General features: G+C 44.0%; 1 protein-coding gene across 1 annotated transcript in view; it reads right to left on the bottom strand.

Annotated features, from left to right (window-relative positions):
• Nucleotides 1–239: 239 nt before the first annotated feature.
• Nucleotides 240–25,009, bottom strand: part of GAA (alpha glucosidase) — a 469,553-nt gene continuing 444,783 nt past the window's right edge. Inside the window, exon 20 of the mRNA XM_078654064.1 lies at nucleotides 240–3,758. Within this exon, the coding sequence (XP_078510190.1) occupies nucleotides 3,696–3,758 (63 nt within the window). The 3' untranslated portion in view covers nucleotides 240–3,695. The remainder of the gene's footprint in view (nucleotides 3,759–25,009) is intronic.

Here is a 25,009-nt window from a genome sequence, read left to right as displayed (position 1 = left end):
CTGAAGGACCACTAGATGGCACTGTAGTATCATTATAGTTTTTGGGTAAAATCGATGTGAAGCAATATGAGTAATGTTCAGAGTCCACTGTCAAAACTGTGACAGTGATTACCTGCTTGTAGGTCGATGCTCCGTAATGGATTGCTAATCCATTGTGCTTTGCACGCGTGGGTTCGTATCTCATCCTCGTCACCAGTGTAAAATTCAAGTTGAAATAAAGATGAACAGGCTTCAAGTAGTAAAACTGTAGGATAAGTTTATTCCAGTAAAAATGATCCCAGCCATCCAGCAGCCAGTGTCAGATGCAACTAACAGCAAAGATCAGTAACATCCCCACACCAGGTTCTATCACCATGGTGCACCTTTAAACATAAGCCAGATGAGTAGAATGATATGTAAATGTTAGGAGCAAGTACATGCATAATATTACATCAATCAACATTAAAAATGAGTATTACCTGCTGCCCAAGCCATTCTTATAGTTTTTGCGGTCTAAAATAGTCTGAATTGTCACACTTGTAGGAGTGTGATGGTTAGTAGTTGTGTTGGTACTGTCATTGGCAGCACTGGCAGGGGCAATGTGTGGTGCAAGCTGCAGTGGCCTCCTAACGAGAGCCCCGGCACTTCTTTTTTTTACAAATTAAGCACTGAAGATTATGGAAGTGACAAAGACTGATATGTTCACCTTCCACCAAAATAAAATACCAGTTTGACTTGACAAAGTAGAACATAGCTTCAAAGCTGGTCTGTTACTGCAGAGGGTGGAGCGGTGGAGATACCCACATATCTATGCTACGGTCAGAAAAAGCCATATAGATGGGAACAGGCTACCGAACAAGGGCGGGAGGCTCCCCTTACAGCTAAAGATTTAAGACTCAGCCTTGCTGCGAAGGGTGTGAGGGCCTTGCACGGCGATGGAGACACAGAGAAGGAACAATCACAAGAAATCAGACACTGACAGCCCAAATTACAAAAGCTATTGAATTATTTTATTTAGAAACTGCGTTTAAAACAACGAACACTCTCAAAAAGCCTTAAATATTGACTTGACGTGGTTACCTCCCTGTATGTGACAAGTGGCTGCGGCAAATGAAGGGCAGCTTATTTCATCGCACTGTGCAGGCCGTTAGTGGTATTTTACAAAGGAATCTCTGAAAAATGTTTTTAGAAATGGATCTATTAAACTGATACTGAGGCAACGCAAATCAAGTGCCACCACAGTGCACACTGAGGGGCAGATTTACCAGTTACTCACGCAGCGCAGTAGCCGCAAATGCTGTGCAGGTGCTGCACGAAAAGGAGAGAGGAGGAGAGTGATGCCATGTCTACACAAATATGGCTCTCTCCCTCTCTTTCACTAGCGCCAGCGCTGAAATCAGCTGCAGTTCACCACAGAGACTTTGTGCCATGGTGCAAGGGTGTCTCCGTGAGTCTAGCATAAGTATTGTACTGGAAGATTACCCTTCCAGTATAAAATCTATGCATAGACTGACTTTAACCCTTTTCACTCTTTGTATGTGTGCTGTAAAGTGCAGCACACGTAAAAAGTCGGAAAAGGAGGGAGAAATTATAGCATTTCTCCTTCTTTGCGCCTACTTCAAATGGGCACAGTTTTCTGACGCTAAACCCTGTCTACTTTATTTAGTAAATAGGGTTTAGCATCAGAAAACTTTGGTGGTTGCATGGGAAGAACGCTCATGCTCCACCCATGGTACGCTCCCTTGGTGCTAACTAAACAAGTTTAGGGCTGGAAAGTAACTCAGAAAAAGAAGATTTTCCACTTATTTGCGTCACTTTTGTGACTCAAACACAGCTCAAAATCTCAGAAATTGCCCCTTAAATGGTGCTGTGCTGGCTTGGTCATTCATTTCTGTATCCAACACATGTGAAATACAATCATTTAATTCAAAAAGTGCTACAATATCTGAATTGCGAGTGTGCCCACGTACGAATGAAATATATCTCCTATGGTGCCAGTTGTATGTGCAGTGAATGGCCAGCTATCCAAGAGAGTGGAGGCAAATGATCTACCCACCTCTAGCTGTGGCTTTTAACCCCTTCCTTACTCCCGTCGCCCGTTGGCCGTCGCGAGCACTACCTGGCTGGTGCTGCGAACGGCCAACGCGGCCCCGCCCACTCCGTAGAACGCTCGCACTGCACCGAAATAACGGCCGCGGTAAACGGGTTAAAGCTTGAAATTTCAGTTTTGTTTGTTTGTATTTACCTCCAGACGCTAGGACATAGATGCTATGAATCTGTTAAACAATGTGGCTATGGCCCCTTTCAGGTTGTTGCAGTGTCCACCCGTACATGCCGATTTAGGAACGCACTGGTGGACAGTGCAACTAGCTGAGAGAATCCTCGAGGAAGGGCGACCTCAGCTCCGGTTCACTGCTGCGGCTTTGTTGAGGTAAACAATGGGATAACCAAAATGGTGGAGAGATGCCCTGATGCCTTCTCATTTGCAGGAATCTGGGGCCCAACCTTGCCCAACAAGGCACAAATACAGCTCAGGTGTTAAGTAGGACAGAGACCTCCGGCATTATCGCCCCTAAGAGACTATTTCACTGTAATTTTCAACCATATCCTCCACCTACTTTTGTCCTCTTTGTTGCAGCGTTTGAAGTGAGTAGGTTTAGAAAGACTAGAAAACCTCACAGAAACAGTATCCATAAAGCCAGGGTCATGTTTGCAGTAGTCCCAGCTACTATTACTCCTGTACCAGTTCTTAGTTATCTTAACATAAAATAGGTATTTTTTAAAGCACACATCCACCTAAGGGCATCTTGGCACTGAAAAAAAGGTGCTTATAGTTACCCAACTCAATGGTACTCATTTTATCGCCCTCCAAAGGATGAAAGGCTGAGTGGACCCACCAGGATTTGAACCTATGACCATGAGGTCGAACATCGGCCCCTACAGTGAACACATTACTCTGCTAAGCCAGGAGATCCCTCATCACACTTCCGGACCTGGTCTTTTCTGTTACAAATCAATAGAAACAACCCATGAGTACATCTACTACAACACATTGGACTGATAAAGAAGAACCCAAGTCGTGACAAAATGGAGCTAGGTGGCCACTGTAATCAAAACAGAATGTTAGTGATCAAAACGCCACAAGGTCTCCTCCTCCTAACACCTCTCCTATAATCACAAAACAGGGTCTGAACCAGATAGACCTAGTACACGCTACTGAGATCTCTGACACACAATCAACCTGTAAGATCCACAGTAAGAGCTACCCCGATCTCTGACAGACAATCAACCTGTAAGATCCACAGTATGAGCTACCCCGATCTATCGCACAATCAACCAGAAAGACCCACAGTATGAGCTACTGAGATCTCTGACACACAATCTACCAGAAAGCTGCACAGTACGAGCAACCCTGATCTTTGTCACACAATCACATTTGCACCACAGGCAGAGCAAGAGCTATAATTCCATGCAATAACAAGTAAATGCTATTGCTCCAGGGTCTCCGTTCCATTACTGGCCTCAAACATTTTAACATTCCCAAGAAGCTTTAAAGCATTACCCGAATGCAGATTAAACAAAGTAAATGCGAGAACATCTCTCTTCTCAGAGGCATAACAACAGCAGCAACGACAATCAATGGCACCCAAAGTTCAGCCCCGATCAGAGTGTGCAGCAGCAGCATCAAGTGCAAAAAGAGCAGGTCGCATCTTCATTCAAATCCAGGTGATCTGAAACTTCTTTCCAAGAGGTAGGGCAAGCTTTGGGATAGTCAGCACCTACAAGAAGCACAAAATGCAGGAAGGGGCAATTAGACACTGACTGGCATTGCAATGACACAAGAAACACTGCTTGTCACATGGCTGTGAGAAGGGCGCATAGTGGTCAGAGGCACAATAAATAGATTACTTACCTGTAACTGCAGTTCTTCAGCTTTGGTATCTTTCATAGATTCTTGTTATTTAAACATCAGTCAGTAACCCTTGGAATTCAGAGTTTAAACAGCAGTGCCATTACTCACTCTGCCTAGCCTTGCACCTTCTGCAGTCTATCTATCTCCTTATGGGACCTGAACTTTGGCCAATGAGCAGTAGCGCCAAATGCGTTTCTGCGTGCAATGAAATTAGTTTTATTTATTTATTTACATTACTCCGGTCGGCCATGAGCCGGAGTTTACTACCCCCCACCCTGCCCCTCCCCGGCCCTGCCTCACCGCCCCACGGCCGCTACTGTCAATGAGGTGAAAAGACAACGTGTTTCACTCTCCTCAGAGGTAAATAGACTGGATGCCATCAAGAAAAATTAAATCAATTTGCAAACTATATCCATGAAGGTTGAACATTCCATGCCATTTCTTTACAGGTATGACTATCAATTATTGCATAATATGGTGCTTCCGCAACAAAAGTTGCAGGAGGAAACTAAAGCCCAAGCCAAACTGATTTTGAAAGGGGGCAAAATTAATCCCTTATCAATGCTTCAGTTAATGTGGCTAATATCAGCTTTAGGCAGTTAGCCCACAGAGTTGTAATAAAGGAAGAAAAAGTACAGTAGACTGAGCACCGGACCAACAAATGAAGACATAAAGCAAAAATATTAAAGTCTAAGTATCCATTAACAACCATGAGATGACAACACATTATAAGAGACATAACTTGCGGATCGTAGCAACGTGAACCCAGTGTGAGATGACAAGAAATCACTTGCATGCTTTGCAAAGGATAGTGTGGCAAGACGTGTTAAACTATCAGGGACACTATGAGAAGTTGGCCTGGCAAATGCTGTCCACTATTCTAGTGGGCACTTTGCACCAGTCCAAATGGCCCTTAATGATGGTAGGTTTAAGAACAACCTATATAGAAAGCTATCCTAGTGGTAGCTGTGGAGAGCAGCCTTCAGGCTAAGTCTTGAAGGAATGTAAAGCAGCTTGTTTTACCAGTCTATAATCTCATGAATGACCAAATGAAAGGAGAACCACACCAGGTATATATATATATATATATATACACAATATATGTATTTATTCTAAACATATCCCTCTAGTCTCTTTATGAGGCTAGAGGCAAAAGTACATTCAGTAAACGTATTTAGCACACAGTAAATTAGCACAATATACGCTGAGCACTAGGGGTGTACCACACCATATATTAAGAAAGTGGTACGAGAACCACGACTGACATAGATTCAAGGCCTAGTGCCTTTAGAACCGCTGGGGCCACCAGGAACCAAGCAAAAACAAAAACCACCAGGGCCACCAGGAACCACCCAAGGTAAGTGACACAGGGGCACCACGGGGGACTCGTGCAGTGTCTAAACACAGCCTTGAATCACCATTAATTTCTATGGGGAAAGTCGTGGTTGGAATTTTAAAGATTAAGGACACTTAGAAGAGAACTTGGATCAGACCCCTTCAGAACTAGGCAGTTCTAGAGTCAACACCCACACGAGCACCGGAATACTCTAGTTACCTCACCCAGGGAAGCCGGTGCTTAGGTGTCTTTTCGTGTCGGGTTTCGTCGTCGATTTCAATGGCGAGCTGCTGAAAAGTGTGGCAGGCGACCAAGTGCGAAGTGTCCGGGTGGATCCAAGGGTGGATCGGAGCTGTGAAGAACCTGAAAGCAGAGGGGACAGAGTCTGGGTCACTTGCCAGTGACCAGGAAGGCCGTGAGAAGATGCCCACCGATATCAGGTGATTTCAGGTGAAGAGGTGAAGCTTGACTCTTCAGCCACGAGGACCAGGAGGCGTCGACGATGACCAGGTGCTGGATTCGAGCTGTCCCACAAAGGATGTTGAGTGCTGCGGTGTCGGTTTCTGGATTGGACCCAACAAGCTTTGGCAACAGCAACCCACGCAGAAAGCAAAGATTGGCTTCGGTGCAGACCAGCAAGGTCTGAGGGACTCATCCTTTGGAGGGGAGTCAGGGAACATCTGGAGCAACCAGGGAAGCCCAAAGGAAAGAAGAGTTACCTTCGTGGGGACCCACCAGTCGACGGACCTGGGATAGCGAAGGTGCCTCAAGCAGAAATGCTAGAAGCAGACTCACGGAACACTCGTGGATTGTAGGCCCACAATCTTCAGTGCAGATGGTGCTCGGGGCTTGGACTAAAAGTAGCCCAATGCACAACTCCGGGAAAGCTTGTGAAGTAGATGCACTAGCAATTGTGCATGGTGTCCAGGAGTTCTGGTCCCACGTCACTCGTGAGGGCTGCGGGTCTCAGCTTTGCTGGGATCTCATGTCAGCCTCTGCGAAGTCTGGAAGTCCATGTCCTGAGTCGCAAATCCGTCGGGATCCGGCGGGAGCCTTGGAAATGCAGACCGGCAAGAAGCTTCTTTGGTGCCTGTTTGAACAGGGGAGTCACTCCTTGACCCCAAGGGAGATTCTTCCATCTTCTAGTCGATGTAGAATGTCGAAATTCCAGGATATATGTTGCAGATTTTTGTTCAGGTGTAATCTGAAGTCCTAAGGACTGGGGTCCCATACTTATGCTAAGTTAGGGGGTTGGACATACTCTGGGGACCCACCTGTGGGAGAGTCTGGGGAGAGGGGTGGTTAAACCCTGTTCCCTCTGTCCAGTTCCGCACCAGAGCAGGGGCTGAGTGCCCCTGCAACCGGTTTGAACTGGGGTATGCACAGAGACACCATGTGTGCCCCCAGCATTGCCTGAAAAGCATTCTATGAATGCACCCACCCAGCCCCAATACACTAAAGCCTGGCTGGGAGGTAGTTACACCTCCCTGTGACGGGAAACCTATTGTCCTGGCCTCCCCTGCCGGAGTTTTGTCCAGCAGCAGGAGGTCAGACCCGTGTCTGAGGCTGTGGCATCCATTTTGTGATGCCAGGGCTCTTTTAAACCATTACCGGTTTGACCAGTGTATACATGTCTCGCCCTCTATAAGGGTGGAATTCTACCCCCGCCACCAGGACTGGGAGGGGGGGGGGGGTAGGATTCCAAAGTGTTGGACACCAAACTCGACATGTTTCCATGCAGCCATTCCAAAGTTAGCATTAACCAAGAGGTTATAATGCACTTAAGAGTATATGGTCTGGCTGTATCACAGAACAGTCTCAGAGAATAGGCTCTGAAAGCTGCAGAGTGGCTCCGCTCATGCATGGGCACCCTCTCACACAAAACCAAGCACTCTGCCTTCAGGATTGATAAGGCCTGCCATAGGAGTGACTTATAGGTTTATATGTGTCAGTGATTAAAGGTAGATACTGGTAACCTATATCTTAGTAAGGGGTGTATGTACCACCTTACCCAGGCTGCAGTAGCATACCCGTGGTGCCATTTTGGAAGGCTTCCCAGGGGTGGCATAATACATGCTTCAGTCCCTGGTAGGCCTCTGGGGTACCTATACCCTTGGTACCTAAGGTACCATATACTAGGGACTCACAAGGGTAACTCAGTAACCCATCTGGAGTGTACCTAATGTACATGCAATCAATTTAGAGAGGAAGCAGCTAGGCTGGGATCCTGGTTAGCAGGGCTCCAGCCAGACTAAAGTAAAAAGACAGTGAAACACCAGCAAAAAGTGGGGGTAACCTTAGTAAGCAGATCCTACTCTCCTACACCCCTACCCCCCCAAACGCAGGGACATTAAACTAACCTTGACCAGTTGAGTCTTTATGTTCTAAGTGGAAATATCTGGGGAGTCCATTTGTATTGGCATGGTTACTCCCAGGTCTGTGTTCCACTGTATAGTCCATCCCCTGTAGGGAAATGGACCACCTTAAAAGTTAGGGGTTTTCACCCTTCATCTGTTTTAGCCATAAGAGGGGCTTATGGTCAGTCTTAACAGTGAAGTGAGTGCCAAACAAGTATTGCCTCAGCTTCTTCAGAGCCCAAACCACAGCAAAGGCATCCCTCTCAATAGCTGACCAACGTCTCTCTTTAGGGGTCAGCCTTCTGCTAATAAAAGCTACTGGCTGGTCCTGACCTTCATCATTCAATTGTAATAGCACAGCCCCTACCCCCAACTCAGATGCATCTGTTTGGACAATGAATTCTTTGGAGTAGTTAGGACTTTGCAGAATTGGTGCAGTGCGCATGGCCTGCCTCAGGTCATCAAATGCCTTTTGACAGTCAACTGTCCACTGAACTTTCTTTGGCATTCTTTTAGAAGTTAAGTCATTCAGGGGTGTCACTATGGAACCATACCCCTTGACAAATCTTCTGTAGTACCCAGTCAGGGCCAAGAAAGCTCTGACCTCAGTCTCGGTAGTTGGAGCAACCCATTCCATGATGGTCTGGATTTTGCTCTGCAATGGTTGAACCTGGCCTCCACCTACAAGGTGGCCCAGGTACACAACCTGGCTCTGCCTTATCTGGCACTTAGTAGCCTTAATAGTTAGGCCTGCCTTCTGCAGGGCCTCCAAAACATTTCTCAGGTGGATCAGGTGATCCTCCCAGGTGGATCTAAAGACAGCAATATCATCTAGATATCTTACGCAGTAGTCTTCCAGACCTGTTAGGACTTTGTTCACCAACCTTTGAAAAATGGCAGGTGCATTCTTCAGACCAAAGGGCATTACCACAAATTGATAGTGCCCACTGAGGGCTGAAAATGCTGTCTTTGGCTTTGCATCATCAGCTAATCTGATCTGCCAGTAGCCAGCTGTAAGATCAAATGTGCTCAGAAACTTGGCTGAGGCCAAAGTATCTCTAAGCTCATCTGCCCATTGGAATGGATGGGCATCAGTCCTAGTGACTGCATTGAGACCTCTGTAGTCAACACAACACCTCATCTCTCTCTTACTACCCTGGGTGTGAGGTTTTGTTACCAAGCCCACTGGACTAGCCCAAGGGCTATCTGAGGGTTCAATAACTCCCAAATCCAACATTTTCTAGACTACAGTCCTGATACAGTCCCTGACATGATCAGGTAGCCTGTAAATCTTATTTTTAACATGCAGACTGTCTCCAGTGTCCACTTCATGAGAGCACCAGGTAGTCTGACTTGGAGTCAGAGAAAACATACGTCTGAACTGACTGAGCACTTATCTGCAATCATTTTGCTGCTGATCAGTGAGGCTGCCTGCCAACGCTTCACCATCTACTGACCCATCATCAGGGTTCTGTGAGAGCAGGTCAGGGTGAGGATCACTCACCTACTCATCAGTAGCCATGAGCAAACCCATGTCTGCCTCAACATATGGTTTCAGTCTGTTGACATGAAGCACCCTATGGGGGCTCCTGGGAGGTCCTAGGTCTACCAAATAGGTAACCTCTCCCTTCTGTTCAACAATAGTGTGGGGTCCACTCCACTTGCCTTAGAGAGCTGCTGGGCCCACAGGCTCCAACACCCACACTTTCTGCCTTGGCTGGTAAACAGTCACTACAACCTTTTGGTCATGCCAGGCTTTCTGTAATTCCTGGCTAGTTTCAAGGTTTTTAGTTGCCTTTTCATATACTCAGCCATCCTGGAGCGGAGACCAAGTACATAGTCCACTATGTCCTGTTTAGGGGGTTTGAGGGGTATCTTCCATCCCTCCTTCACCAGTCACAATGGGCCTCTTACATGATGCCCAAACAGAAGTTCAAAAGGGCTGTAGCCAACCCCCTTCTGAGGAACCTCCCTGTATGAAAATAAAAGGCAGGGTAGCAGGATGTCCCATCTCCGCCTAAGCTTTTCTGGGAGACCCTTGATCATACCCTTTAAGGTTTTGTTGAATCGTTCAACTAAACCATTGCATTGTGGGTGATAGGGTGTGGTGAATTTGTAGTTCACTCCACACTCCTTCCACATTGCAGTCAAGTAGCTAAACATAACGTTTTCACCTCTGTCAGATACTACCTCCTCATGTAAACCGCTCTTGAGAAAACCCCCAAGAGGGCTATTGCCACAACTGGTGTTGTAGTGGTCCTAAGGGGTATTGCCTCTGGGTACCTAGTGGCATGGTCCACTACCACTAGGATAAACCTGTGCCCAGATGCTGTCTGAGGATCCATTGGTCCAACAATATCAATCCCCACTCTCTCAAAGGGAACCCCCATCACAGATAGTGGTATCAGGGGGGGGCTTTGTGATGCCACCTCCCTTACCACTGGCATGACAGGTGACACAGGAGCGACAAAACTCCTTGGTATCTTCAGAAATGTGGGGCCAATGAAAGTGAGGGACAATTCTGTCCCAAGTCTTGTTTTGGCCCAGGTGTCCTGCTAAGGGAATATCATGGGCTAGTGTCAATAGGAAGCCCCTGAAGTTCAAAGGTATAACCAACCTTCTGGCTGCACCAGGCTTGGGGTCTCTACCCTCTGAGTACAAGAGTCCATCATCCCAATAAATCTTATGGGTGCCACTAGCATTCCAAGCAGCCTCAGCAGCAGCTTGCTGTCTGAGGGGTTCAAGAGAAGGGCAGCTCAGCTGCTCCTGGCTCAGATGTGCCGTAGAAAGGCCCCCTGTTCCCAAGAACTCAACCTGATCAGGCTCAAGCTCCTCTGGGACAGTTCCTTCTTCAGGAACTATCATCTCCCTCAAGAGACTGATCATCACTCTGAGTAAGGGGGAAAGGCACTGCCTTAACCCTACTGCTCCTTTTCTTGGAAGGCACATGGTCCATTATTCCAGCATCCAGGGCCTGTTCAGTTTTAGACATTTTGGCTTGTGCCCTAGTCACAGCAAACACATGTGAAGAGATTCCTAACATTTCTGCATGGGTCCTTAACTCCACTTCAGACCATGCTGAAGTCTCTAAATCATTGCCAAGCAAGCATTCTACAGGGAGGTCTGCACTTACCACAACTTTCTTAAGGCCAGTTACCCCTCACCAGGAGAAATTAACAACTGCCAGGGCATGGTTGGTCCTGACATTGCTAGCATTGGTCACTTGGTAAAGTTCACCAAGTATGATTTGCCCAGGGTCCACAAGGTCTTGTGTCACCATTGTGATACTTGTCCCTGTATCCCTGTAGGCCAAAGCCTCTTTTCCATTTATCAAAGGCTGTTGTCTGTATTTGCCAAAGTTACTGGGACTCACAAAGGAGTAATTTAATCCACAGATTGTAACTAGTCCCCTGAGGAAGGGCGTCAGTCCCGAAATGCATAGGGACACTGGTACTACAATCGGATACCTTGGAGTATAAAAGGACTATATGTCTCATGAACAATGATCTATGTCACTATGATTGAAATATGTGACTCGTTGAATAAAACTTTTCAACTGAATTTTGAGAAAAATTGTATCCCTCAGTTTACATCGTCTACACCACTAAAACTTTCTTTAAAGGATATTTATCCCCACCGGAGTGCCATTGGAAGTAGTGTCGGTGGTTCCTACACTCCCCCAGCATACTCAAAAAGGAGGACATAGCCATGCCTCCATCACAGATCAGAATATCCTGAGTTGGTACTCTGACTAGGCTAGAGTCCATCTCAGTACCCAGGGTTAACCCTACTACACCCTTCTGCTGAGTACCACCACCTTGAGCTGAACTAGGGGAAACAGTTGCCTTAGGGGCAATGGTGGCTGGAGTTGAATCTTTATTCTTAGTGCAATCACTAGTCCAATGGCTGTTCTGCTTACAGATTTTGCACCATGGTTTCTTTTGGGCTTTCTTCTTGGAAGATTGGGGATCCCCACCATTAGAAGCTTTTGGGGGGCCTTGTGAAGACTTCTAGTCTTTACCCTTCTCCCCACCCTTACTAGGATCCTGCTTCTTCTGGTCACCATCTTGGTTCTGTACCTTCTGCTTTACCATGGTTCTGACCCATTTGTCTGCCTTCTTTCCCAATTCTTGGGGAGAGGTCAGATCAGATTCTGACAGTTATTAAGGATCTGCTCCTTCATGATCAAGTTATACAATCCTGTATAATCACACACTTTACTACCCAGTAACCAGCCCCCCAGAGCCTTAGTAGCACAATCAAAAAGGTCAACCCAGTCCTGAGTCTGTGTCTTTTACGTATCTCAGAACTGTATTCTATATTGCTCAGTGGTTAGGCCAAACCCATCAATCAAAGCACTCATCAGGACTTTGTAATTATCAGCATCCTCTTCTCTGACAGTGAGGAGCTTGTTTCTACCGTTGTCTGCAAAGAAGAGCCCCAAGATTGCTGCCCACTGCTCCTGGGGTACTTTCTGTACTTTGCAGGCCCTCTCCAGTGCAGTTGTCCATATGTGGATGTCATCCCCACGCGTGTAGGGAGGACCAATCTTGCTCAAGTTGTTATGGTCATATGACCTATCCCTACCACTAGGGACATTGCTGCCACCATGGGACTCTAGTCCCAACTTTTTTCTTTCTCTTTCAAGCTTTACGGACTCCTTTTCTAAGGCTACTCTTTGTTTCCTTATCTCCAGTTGGGCGTCTTCAAACCTCAGCTGGTTCTCTCTCTTCTCCTGGGAGGTGTCCCTCCTATGAAAAGAACAGAGGTCCCTACAGATGTGTCAGAATGGTTAGATTCCACTGAAGGAGATCTTGGCCTTCTAGGCACACCCCCAACTCTTCCTAGGAGGACAAAGATAGGGCCACTTTGGCCTTCTTCATCTCCAGTTGGAGCTGGACCATCCAGGTCTAGGTCATTTTCACCTGCTTGGTCAACATCAGAGTCTGAGCCCTGTGGGTTTGTACCACTGGCCTCTTGCCTTTCTGTTGCTTCCACCCCACTGCCTACTCTTTCAGGCTTTGAAGCCTTCCTCTGGTCATCAAGCATTAACACTTCTCTGAGGTGTTGGGTGGTGGCATTCTTGCCTGTCTTCAGTTTCCTCATAGTACACAGAGCCCTTCATTCTAAAAAAGGGAACATGTCATACTGGGATGTCTGTAACATACTGACATCTGGCAGGGACACTCATGTTCCTGTCCCTGAAGACATAACTAGTGAGGTGTGGTGTATGCAGTACCTACTAAACTCTCATGAGTTGTAGAAAGGGTGTGCTTAAGCCCTTAACACACAACTCTAAGTTCAGTAGAACTTACTGTATTTAAGCTTGTATAATATGTACCTCTGGTACCTTTAGTGGTTTTCAAATGATCAATCACTTGAGATTATCTGGTAAAACAATGGAACGCTGGAATCCCACACACTGCACACCAATGTGAGAAGTTGGTCTGGAATATGCTGTCCACTATTCTAGTGGGCACCTTGCACTGTAGTGTAGTTCCTATCTTCCCAATAGGCTCTGCGCATTGGAATAGTACCTACAGCAGTAAAGGCCTAGGCCAGACGTTAACTAGGTCTACTACTGTCGATACTAGACTTAATTTTTGGGTTTGCCAGCTAAGCTCAGAGTTCGCTAGAAACTTTCTCGAATGTTCAAGGAAGGATTAACTTCCCTGATTAGACAAGAAGGGATTTAGTTTCTGACAACCATAGAACATGACAACTTTGCTCTCCCCTAATCAAGAGTCAATCTCCAGAGTCGTGTGAGCACAAGGCAATTATTTTACTCAGTCAGTACGTGCATTCTTAGTCTCATCAGAATGTAGAGAAAAGGAAGAGACGGGCGTGTTCAATAAAAAGGTGTTAGTCTCTTTTCTCATACATGAGAAATGGATCGATATTATTGCAATACTTATAGTTAAGTAAAGTGCATACATTAAAAGCAATAGTATAAAATAATACTGTAAAAACATTGATATGGTTTCTGAGCCATATGATGTTTAAAATGATTAAAATATATTTACATACACATATACATTTGACTAAACGTACTCAACTGGTGTTTCTAAATACGCCTACCCCGTGTACCTGACCTAAGTCTAATGCGTGGGCGGGAATAGAAAGTTACAGTTTAAGTTAAGTTGGTTTTTGCCAAGTGAATAACTAAAGAATTCTCTGTGAGGGGTTATTCAGTTCTGTACCTGGAATTTAGGATGAATGAGGAATGGTATCTCTTTCTCTGCTCTCGATATTCCAGGCTGCCTGCGAGGGCTGCCCAGAAGCGCCGGTGCTGGGTCTCTCGGCTTGAGATAGCAGCGCGTCTCTCAGCGCGTCAGGAAGGCGGGGCTGCTGCCAGCGGGGTCTGCTTCTGCTCTCGGCTTCGGCAAGGGTGGCTGCTCCGTCTTGTCACCACGCGTGTGTTTGCATAGGGCAAGGTCGGCAATATTTATACCTTAAAGGTGCCGAGATTGACGTAAGGATGGACATAGGTACGTCAATAAAGATGTCATACGACTTGCTCGTTAGCACATTCTTTTGCAAAAGTTCTCTGTGAAATCAAAACAATGGCCGCACGGATTATCCAGGTTGTCATAGGTTTGATTTGTTATGAGAACGTCGTATGCCTTATCAGGGGCTGGAGGAATGTCGCTTGTCTAATTAGATCTCAAGCGTTATGACCTAATCAGATAACACGTTCCTGTGCCGTAGTGTGACTGCGTCAGATAACGGTATCTGCATCATGGGGGTTTTCATGCCTCATGGGCTGACTGTTTAGTTAACTTGATAGTTAGTTTAACCAGAATAGGGTCAGGAATAGGGGGACTGATTCAGAACCTATAGAAATACACGACACCCACTCCACGCTAACTATGGTCATATCTACTAATCTATGCATAGTATAACATACTATAGAGTATAGTGTATACCTTACCACCCCAAAATACATAAATGCATTTTGAAATGTTCAAATATACTGAAAAATTGCAGTCATATATATCGTATGCACTTAAGCAATGAATTAAATGCAAAAGTAAACACGCATTGTTATGCATTATTGCTTTTTGGTATATGAGAAATACACATGAAATGGCTCTTAATATGGCTATACAGAAAGGAAGGTCGAGACCATTTCATCACATAATAAAATATTTGTGAACATACCAGCGGGCAGCTAAAGTCTATAAAGTATCTAAAAATAGAAATCTTAGTTCTCTAGGAATAGTTTCTTACTTTAAGCAGAAGATCAGAGTCCCGGAAAAAAATATATAGAAAAATATTTTAGGGGCTTGCTGAAAAAAATTGCTGTCCGTGAGCTGGAGTGAAATTGTTCATGTGACTTTATTTTTAAAGTTGAAGGCCGAATTCAGGGAACGCCGTGTGCGAGTTTACTCAAAAGTCTCTATTTCTGTTCCGGAGAGAACATCATATCATTCAGGCTTTCGAAAAAACTGTCAACAGCTTCATGGGAAAGTTCCACTAAGTCGGAAATAGGGGTAACCATGCATTCGTGCGCATGATTGTCTCCATTGACATTCTGATTTGCATTGCTGACAGAAGGTCGTACCTGTTCGATGTTGCTTTCATCTTGAACTTCACTACTCTTCAATCGTAGTGGTGAAGATTCCAGGAATGCCGTCATCAGGATTGGCAGCCTTTGAGGGCAGCACAAAGTGTGAACCTTGGTAGGAACCAACAGTGTATCTGCATCCACCGGCGCATCCGATTGTAGCGTCAGACAGGTGTCTAACACGCATTCTTCTCCGCATAGCAGACACCTTAGTACAGGTAAAACACACCTTTGCCACATTGGTCGAAATGATAGAAACCAAGTCATGTTCAGGTCTCTAAGCCGGGAGAGTCCCAGGATTTTTGATATCCGGTCCCGGTATCCAATGGCTAGGATCGTATCTTCCATTGTCGCGAGAGTTTGATCTGTGACATGGGTTGCCATAACGAAAAATAAGGACTAGGAATAGGATTCCTGCAATTAGTCCCAGGATCAGGGGAAGTCCGCCAAAAATCGAATGGACGAAATCTGGAAAAATACCCAGTATGGCTTTGAATGGTGTTAATGCCATCGAAAATACTGTCTTAAATACCTTTGAGACCCCTGTGGTATCAGAAATATTTAAGATTTCGCTCAGGATTTCCGCGAAATGTACGGGGAATTGGTTGATAATAATGTATGTATCTCTGCAGTCGTCCTTGCGACTTGTAGATCATACGTTTCTTTAGATGACGTGAGCCTTGTAGGCGTCTGAAGAAGCACTGTTTTCATTCTGCTTAAAGTGTCTATTCGAATAGAAGTAATTTTCAAATTGGGCCATGCCCTTGCCTCCCTGTCTGGAAAGGAGCTGGGGAACAAAGAACGTCCACAGCACTTGACCTTGGCCGTCGTAGTGACTAGATAAGGAGTCCCGGGCATAAGACTACAACATCTGCGGTCTACAATAAGAATGTAACTCCCATTATAGAGTCTTTGAAAGAATGGTTCTATTTCAGTTGCAGGTGCGCCTTGCTGGTGACATGAAAGGTTGTATGAATTCCCTTCACAGGCTCCGTGCAAACTAATACCGTTACACAGAAGCGTGCCGCTTAGTGACATAGCACAATTGTTGCCACTAAGAAACACTTTCTGTCCTTTATTACTGACACATGCATGTGAATAGGGCAGGTTCCAAGTTGTTTTAAGGTACCCCTTTCCCAATTTCTCGTACATGCCAGCCTGTATATATTTTTGGCAGTATTGAAACCTGAAGGTTGAGATTGGAATATTTATGATTCCGTGTATTATCCATTCACTGACAGGTCGTTCTGACATTGTCATTGGTAATCTTTCTAGTTTTTCAATGCTCAAGATTGTATAATCAGCACCCTTTTGCGCCATACCGATTTGTCTATCAGTAAGGTTAAAGATTTGGAATAGTGACGTTGTGTTGATTAAACGCCAAGGCACATAGCCTGAACGCAGATTTTGTAACGTCCAGCCAAGCTGTACAATAGAACGCAATTGTGACTGACCATGTTGTAATAACAGTAAGTCTTGCGATAATATATCGATTGCTGAAGACACAATGCTGTCCAATGAAAATATTCTGGAGGACAGAGTCATTAACCCATTGTCCACTACAGAAAGTGATTTTTCCAAATTAATACGATCAATTTCACGTATTCTCTCTGCTGTTTCAATTTGAGTAACCTTCCAGGCCTCATTGTATGCTGCATATACAGAGGCTGCTATGAAACGCTTTTGACGCTGTTTGCGTGGTCCCATTATGAAATCACGCAAGTCAGCACCATCAGTAAGTAAAGTTAGGTGTTGCTTAATTTCAGGCAGTGTGGAAGTTTGTAGCCATTGAAGGCATAATTTGCCCACACTGTAGGTTGTTATTATCCCTGGGTGATGTCTTTGAGGATATCTAGGGTCTGGCCTGGTCATTTTGAAACCCTGTGTTTTATTCAGGAATCTATCTTGACAGTTATTTGTATCTGTGGGCCAGATCAACCATTGTTTCCAATCAGGATGTGTTCTGTTTTGGTTAAGTATATGGTTTATGTCTATTTCTTCATCTGTATCAGAGTTATTGCTAAACATTGTTGGCTTTGGAATAGACAGGTTATTTAAATCTTTGATTTTGGCTAAGCCAAGACAGGTGGTTTGTTGAACAGTGTCATTTAAAAATATCATTTGTTCTGGGATCATGCAGGCTCTAAACAAAGCTTCTAAACCCTGTACTTGCCATTCTTTTGTACCCCAAACACTTTTCAAATCAACATTTTTGTCCCAATAATCAAATCCAAAAGTATTCATTTTTTCAAAGAATGAATCTGAATATATCAATTTTGTGTTGGTTATCATGGTTTTCATCCCTGTCTTGTTTGACAATTTGTAATAAAATGTTTCAGCATTACTTGTGTTAAAACCTTGAAAGTATGAATATTTGTCATAAACGGTTCTTGAACTCCCTTTTGGAGGTGTTGCACAATGTTCCCATTGATTATAATTTAAAACATTTCTAGGTTGTGCAGATTTATGCAAGAAATGGTTACCATAATGGTTATAGCAATACATACTATCATAATTTGTAGAACCTTGCAAATAATCATGTTTTGTAAATTTAGCAGACATTACTAAGTCAGACATCATATTGTTAATACTTTCAAAGTCCCAATCATCAGCAAATGAGTTTGGTTTTGCAAAGTCACTCAAGGAGATCTTGATTTGGTGTGGATATTTCAGGATCTCGACCGGACCATAAATTTCATAGTCAGTGTTGTCCCAGGCTACCCCACCAGGTATTGGATTGGCTGTGAAGTTGGCTGAAGAAAGTTCTGGAGAAAGTTCTCTTTTCTCGACGTGTGAAGATGTGTGTGGTTTGAGGACCAAGTTGATGTTCTGACTTGCTGTGTCCATTTTAGCATATTTTCCCTCAATGAAGCGTCCCAAAGTAAATACCATGATGAGCCAAAGTATGAGGATAAATGCACCAAAACCCACCCAAAATTCAATCCATGGAGAAACCAGATATGATTCTTTCAGTTGTTTCAAAAGTTCCTTAGCTTTGTCTTTAAAGGATTTTGATGATGGCTGTGTCTTTTGTTCGCTGAAACCTTCAGAGGAATCATCGAAGTTGATGAAGTAACCAGATGCAGTTCTGTCAATTGTTCCAATTGGTTCAGGATTTTTGTTTCTTGCATTTTCACTTGGTACTTCAGTATAGATTGGTGTGTCTCTGCTAAATGTCTTTATTTGGGTTTTCAGAGGTCTGAGTTCTATTGCATTGTTGCATAGTCCTTGTTGTTCTTCTGTAGGCGTTTCGAATGTGATGAGCCTCTTTGATAGGACCTCTGTGCTGGTAGCAAACCTTGGTGTTCTGCTACTTATTGGGAGTCCACTTGGCCTACTGTTTGTTATCGGCCACATGTTGTGGTTTTACCAGGTCGATGGATACAACTCGGTTCTCCTTTTTTCCAGCAAGTGGCGGTAGTACAACTGATCTTGTCCCGTTGACAGACAAGACAGGAACTGCTTTTCTGTAAGAAGGCCAAAATTCCTTCTTTACCGCGATCTTCTCCCTGACTAGATCCCCGACTTTTGGAATCCAGACAGGTCTTGCTGGGACAGGTGGTGATTCTTCAGTGGTTGTTGGCTGTTGTTTCAACTGTATGTTGCTCAGGTCTTTTCTTGTTTTGTTTAAGTCCTGCAAAATAGCCAAACGGTCTTTGACATCAAAGATTTTTTCTATTACCACTGAAGTCTGACTATCCAGGTCAGAGATCAACATCCTAGTTCCGAATAATAATTCGTACGGACTGAATCCCCTCAGAGAATTTCTTGGCAAGTTATTTAGACTACGTTGGACACTTATTAGATGTTTGACCCACCCAGCTCCCGAACCTAATATCCTTTCTATTATAGATTGCTTTCTGCCTTGGTTTTTTCTTTACACCATCCCATACCCTCAGGAAGGAAGTGAGAAGATTCCCGCTGGGCTGTGCTCATTTGGCCATGTTTCCCCCCTAGGCTGGTTTGCCTGAGTGAAAACAATGGTCAAACGTAACATGCTCTTAGCGTATATGCCATTTAGACTCGCAAATCTTTGTATAACAGTCCGGACGTCAGCCGAGTGCTGTGGATCTACGTTATAAGTGGAAACTAGCCTGTATATGTTAATCGCAAGCCATTCTTTTTGCTGGTAATATTATCTGCCTTGATACGACGAGGTATTAAACTGCTTCTCTCCCCACTGCGATCTCTGTTGCAGTTTGGGCAGTTTTTTACAAACATGGTGTAGTGCAGGCTCATGCCTGGCCACCAGTACCGTGATTGTAATTCTTCCAGAGAATCTTTTAATTGAAGGTGTCTGAGACCCTCGCCCATGTGTGCGTCTGCGATTAACAAGTTTCTCCTGTCCATGTTTGGAATCACTCTATCCCCCACTCCAGGGATTCGAGCAAAAGGGACGGAGTTTGCATCGATTATGTATGTGTAATTGAGTGGATAGTTGATCGGTAACGCTGAGCAGTCGCCTTTTGATGACGTTTTCACCGCCAGCAATGTTTCACCGTCAATGTATTTTAATGTACGCTTTTTTCGATCTACGGGAGCCGATTTAGTGGCTGCCGCTGCGGCTGTTTCAGCCAATGAATTCCCTACAACGTGAACGCCATCACGTTGATGACTCAGTGAGTGAGTCACGTGAGTCTTTGGTAGTTCTTTTTTCAAAAGAGCTACTTGTTCCCAGAGCAGTCTCTGCTTTATTGGTGCATCTGTGTCATCTTTGTAACCGTTCTGAATCCATGTCTGCAAATCGCTGTTATATGATTTGACGCAGTAATATGAATCTGACACTATAAGTGTCGGGAATTCGCGATCCGCATTATCTAGCGCCATTTTCAATGCGATTATTTCAGTTTGTTTTTCTGAATTAGTTTCTACTGAGTGTGATTTTGTTAATAGAGGTTTTAATTTACCTCCGCGCCACACTTCTTTTGTAATCTCACATGTGGGGTTGTATGCTTGTTCTCCCCAAACGGATGGTTGAACATGTCCGTCTGTATAGATTACACAGGCGTAATGTCGTAGAGGCAGAATGTCGATTGGCAGAGGATACGTCTTTTCATATTTTAGATTTTTTAATTCTTCTAGTTCTCAAAAAATTGTCAACCAGGCTATACTTGATTGATTGATTGATTGATTGATGCTTTATTTCGATATGCACATATCATAAAAGCAGTACAAAAAATATAAAAACAGCATGTCGAAATAAGTAAGACTGTACAAATAGAATGGCAATTAAAACACGATATATCAGAATAAATTAGCTAAAAAAAGAATTAAATTGATATGGACAGTCTTCTAAGTCTTATCAACCAAGCCCATTTTAAAAATTTTGCAACAGCACAAACAATAGGAGGGGCTGTATTCGTTAAAAGAATCCGAAGGGCAACAGAGTGCTGACGAGTCCCCAATTCTCTGCAAATGGGGCTTGATAATTCATATCCTTCGTATAGAACTTTTAGATGGGCAATTCTGGATTTTTTGAAGTTGAATTTGTAACCCTCTGCAGCGAACCCAAGAATTATGGTGTTCACTCTTTTCAAGTGAGTCTCCAAGTCATCATCTGTTAAGTAAATGTCATTGACATAAGATAATGCTTCATCATCATATAGTTGTAGTAATTCTGTTACTCTCGCTGAGAATACCCCCGGGCTGTTCTTGTACCCCTGGGCTAACCGACAGAATTGTTTTTGAGTGCCATTTACTGAGAATGCAGTTAAATATCTGCTCTCTGGTGCTATGTTTTGACAAAAGAATCCATTGGAGATGTCCAAGGTTGTTTTGTATTTTTTGCGCACTATGTTATTCATTAGTGCAGCACTGTGTGAGTTTTGCACTGCAAAAGTTTTGCAACATGTGTTAAGGTGTCGGTAATCCAAAACTAGACGGTATGAATTGTCTGGTTTGGAGACCGGAAACAAAGGATTGTTCATTTGTGAGGTGCAAGTTTCAATCACCCCCTGGTATTCTAGCTGATCTAGTATTTCATTTACCTGTTTTTTAGCTTCTTGCTTAATTGGGTACTGCCTTTGTGCAGTTGGTTGTGATTTTAACTGGATTTTGTGAGGAGGAGAATCCTCATCCCATCCTACATGATTTTTATATAAAGCAGGTGCTAAGGCCACTGCCCACTTTCTAGCAAGTGTATATTTTTTATGAATCGGTATTTGATTCGAGAAGGCAGGCATAATTACTTCTTCGCCATGAGGGCACTCCCTGACAAACTCTGGTGGCCAGTCTTTTTCAGCTAGAAGGATGTCATAGCCTTTGGAGAGGTTATCCCAAAATAGTCCCCTTATTTTCCTAGTCTTATCTCCCTCTATACGTAATGTTATCTCGTATATCTTGTGGGGCTTGCTAACTCTGGTATCTGCAGTTTCCACTTGAAGGTATTCATTCGTGTCCACTGTCTCCAGATGATTCATAAGGACTTTGCGAGCTATGCTCACCTCTGCTGCGCTGTCTAGCATTGTCTGAGCCCATTCTCCGTTTTTCAGTTGTGTCCTCAGTATTCTCGGCATTGTTAACTACCTTGATACTGGCTACCTTCTTTTTTGGAAATTGTAATTTCTTTTTCAGTTGAGCAGGTTCCTTGTCTTTGGACTTGGCGTGCTCTTCTGATCGTCCTCTTCTTTCCGATTTCTGCGAGGAATTCTGAAAAGATTGAGAGGGACGCGTATCAATGTCTTGATATCTATCAGGTTTTTTAATATTATCCCTATTTCTAAGGTTATATCTATTCCCAGAGGGGTCACTCTGCGGTGACCTCTGTCTTTGGTTTGGAGATTTCTCTCTTCGCCTAGGAGACCTTCCTCTGGACTGGAATTTCTTTTCTTTGGGATTGGATTGTTTGTTTCCATCCCAGTTCTTTTTTGGTGAATTATTATTATAAAAAAATATTTTTTCTGGACTTGTAGTCAGTTGCGGTTTTACTGGTATTCCACCTAGACTATCTCTGCCTAGTTCCTCATAGGATGTTTCTATGATTCTGGCAATTTCAGCTGGTTGGTCTGCTATATCTGTCTCTTTTAACCTCTGGCGGATCGCCACGTTTGCTGCTTCACCTTTTATGTTGGCTAGTAATATAGCCGAGACCTGCTTGAAGTCTTTTAGTAATTTCATACCAAGAGTTAAAGCAGGTTCTGGACCGTATTCATCTTGAATTTGTTTTAGCACATCTGGTATCACCGAAATGGATGGGACACCGTGCGTTTTTGTGTAGATGGAAGCAAAGACTGTACCCCAAGTGTCACAGTCCTCAATGTGTGGTGCGATTCCCATTGGGAGACATATAGTCAGAATCCTGTGTTTTTCTAATGGGGTGGTGTCAGGAAACACCGCCTCTATTTGGGTGATTTTCTGTGCCAACCAGAATGGTATTTGTTCCCGTTTAGCTGGGACTTTACCTAGGCAGGATTGGATGTTCTGTGGTGTAATTTTATTTGTGTTCCCCTGGTGAGGGGTCAGCTGTGGAAGTTTAATCGCTGGCTGAATTGTTGAAGTCCGCATTACATACTGAACTAATTGTCTATGAATTTTTAGTAATTGTTTCAGCTGTGTTAATAGTTCAGCTGCAGGCATCCTATCGATGTCTGGATGTGGTGTGTATCCGGCTAGGACCGGCCACGTTGCTCCTGGTCTACCTAAAGGACCGAGCCTTGTAATGTGATTGTTATGTTTTAGGGCACCATCAAATAAGAGCAAATGCTCTTGGAATTTGAGTGGTACTTCCACCTCCTCGAAAGGAGTGTAAATGTCAGGTGGTACCTCAATTTTGTAATAGTGGAAGTACTTTGTTACAGCATTAGCTGCTGGAAAATGTATCCATGTATAGTATACCTCTGTCTGCTGATATTCGTGTGCCTCAATTACGAATATGACTGTACCACCTCTAGGTGTCAGTCCATTTTCTATAAGTTTTAAGGTTATAGATCTCCTTTTGGCGACCTGGATGAGTATTATATCCGGGTCTGCTTCGAGTGCTGTAGCATCAGCTGCTGCTATTTCAGCTGCTAATCTAGCTGCCTCTCTTTCTTCATCACTGTCTCCCATTTTACTGACAGGATGGTATTATGTTTATTTGCAGATCAGGTTTCTTTATGGAAACAGAGATTAGATGCACAATATTTTGGAACACTGTTTATCCTTCAACGTTGACTAGACCAAGAACCATACATAGGAGTTCCCTCCTGCGAGGTTTTGGAGGATATTACCTTTCACCCACTCCAGACGTCTTTGGAGTATTTGGGAAAAGGGGTCTGAGTGAGAAAGCACGACTGAGTTACTCTAAATGTCTTACGTTAGTTTTATCGCCCTTTCCAAACGCGTTGGGCGCCATGTAGTGTAGTTCCTATCTTCCCAATAGGCTCTGCGCATTGGAATAGTACCTACAGCAGTAAAGGCCTAGGCCAGACGTTAACTAGGTCTACTACTGTCGATACTAGACTTAATTTTTGGGTTTGCCAGCTAAGCTCAGAGTTCGCTAGAAACTTTCTCGAATGTTCAAGGAAGGATTAACTTCCCTGATTAGACAAGAAGGGATTTAGTTTCTGACAACCATAGAACATGACAACTTTGCTCTCCCCTAATCAAGAGTCAATCTCCAGAGTCGTGTGAGCACAAGGCAATTATTTTACTCAGTCAGTACGTGCATTCTTAGTCTCATCAGAATGTAGAGAAAAGGAAGAGACGGGCGTGTTCAATAAATAGGTGTTATTTATTGATCAGTCTCTTTTCTCATACATGAGAAATGGATCGATATTATTGCAATACTTATAGTTAAGTAAAGTGCATATATTAAAAGCAATAGTATAAAATAATACTGTAAAAACATTGATATGGTTTCTGAGCCATATGATGTTTAAAATGATTAAAATATATTTACATACACATATACATTTGACTAAACGTACTCAACTGGTGTTTCTAAATACGCCTACCCCGTGTACCTGACCTAAGTCTAATGCGTGGGCGGGAATAGAAAGTTACAGTTTAAGTTAAGTTGGTTTTTGCCAAGTGAATAACTAAAGAATTCTCTGTGAGGGGTTATTCAGTTCTGTACCTGGAATTTAGGATGAATGAGGAATGGTATCTCTTTCTCTGCTCTCGATATTCCAGGCTGCCTGCGAGGGCTGCCCAGAAGCGCCGGTGCTGGGTCTCTCGGCTTGAGATAGCAGCGCGTCTCTCAGCGCGTCAGGAAGGCGGGGCTGCTGCCAGCGGGGTCTGCTTCTGCTCTCGGCTTCGGCAAGGGTGGCTGCTCCGTCTTGTCACCACGCGTGTGTTTGCATAGGGCAAGGTCGGCAATATTTATACCTTAAAGGTGCCGAGATTGACGTAAGGATGGACATAGGTACGTTAATAAAGATGTCATACGACTTGCTCGTTAGCACATTCTTTTGCAAAAGTTCTCTGTGAAATCAAAACAATGGCCGCACGGATTATCCAGGTTGTCATAGGTTTGATTTGTTATGAGAACGTCGTATGCCTTATCAGGGGCTGGAGGAATGTCGCTTGTCTAATTAGATCTCAAGCGTTATGACCTAATCAGATAACACGTTCCTGTGCCGTAGTGTGACTGCATCAGATAACGGTATCTGCATCATGGGGGTTTTCATGCCTCATGGGCTGACTGTTTAGTTAACTTGATAGTTAGTTTAACCAGAATAGGGTCAGGAATAGGGGGACTGATTCAGAACCTATAGAAATACACGACAGCACCAGTCGAAATGACCCTTATTGATGGTAGGTTTAAAGACAACCTATATAGAAAGCAATCCAAGTGGTAGCTGTGGAGAGCAGCATTCAGGCTAAGTGTTAAAGGAATGTAAAGCAGCTTGTTTTACCAGTCTATAATCTCATGAATG

This window comes from Lissotriton helveticus, chromosome 7 (genome assembly GCF_964261635.1).
Source record: "Lissotriton helveticus chromosome 7, aLisHel1.1, whole genome shotgun sequence".
Classification (NCBI taxonomy): Eukaryota; Metazoa; Chordata; class Amphibia; order Caudata; family Salamandridae; genus Lissotriton; species Lissotriton helveticus.
This window is presented reverse-complemented; position numbering and strand designations above follow the sequence as displayed.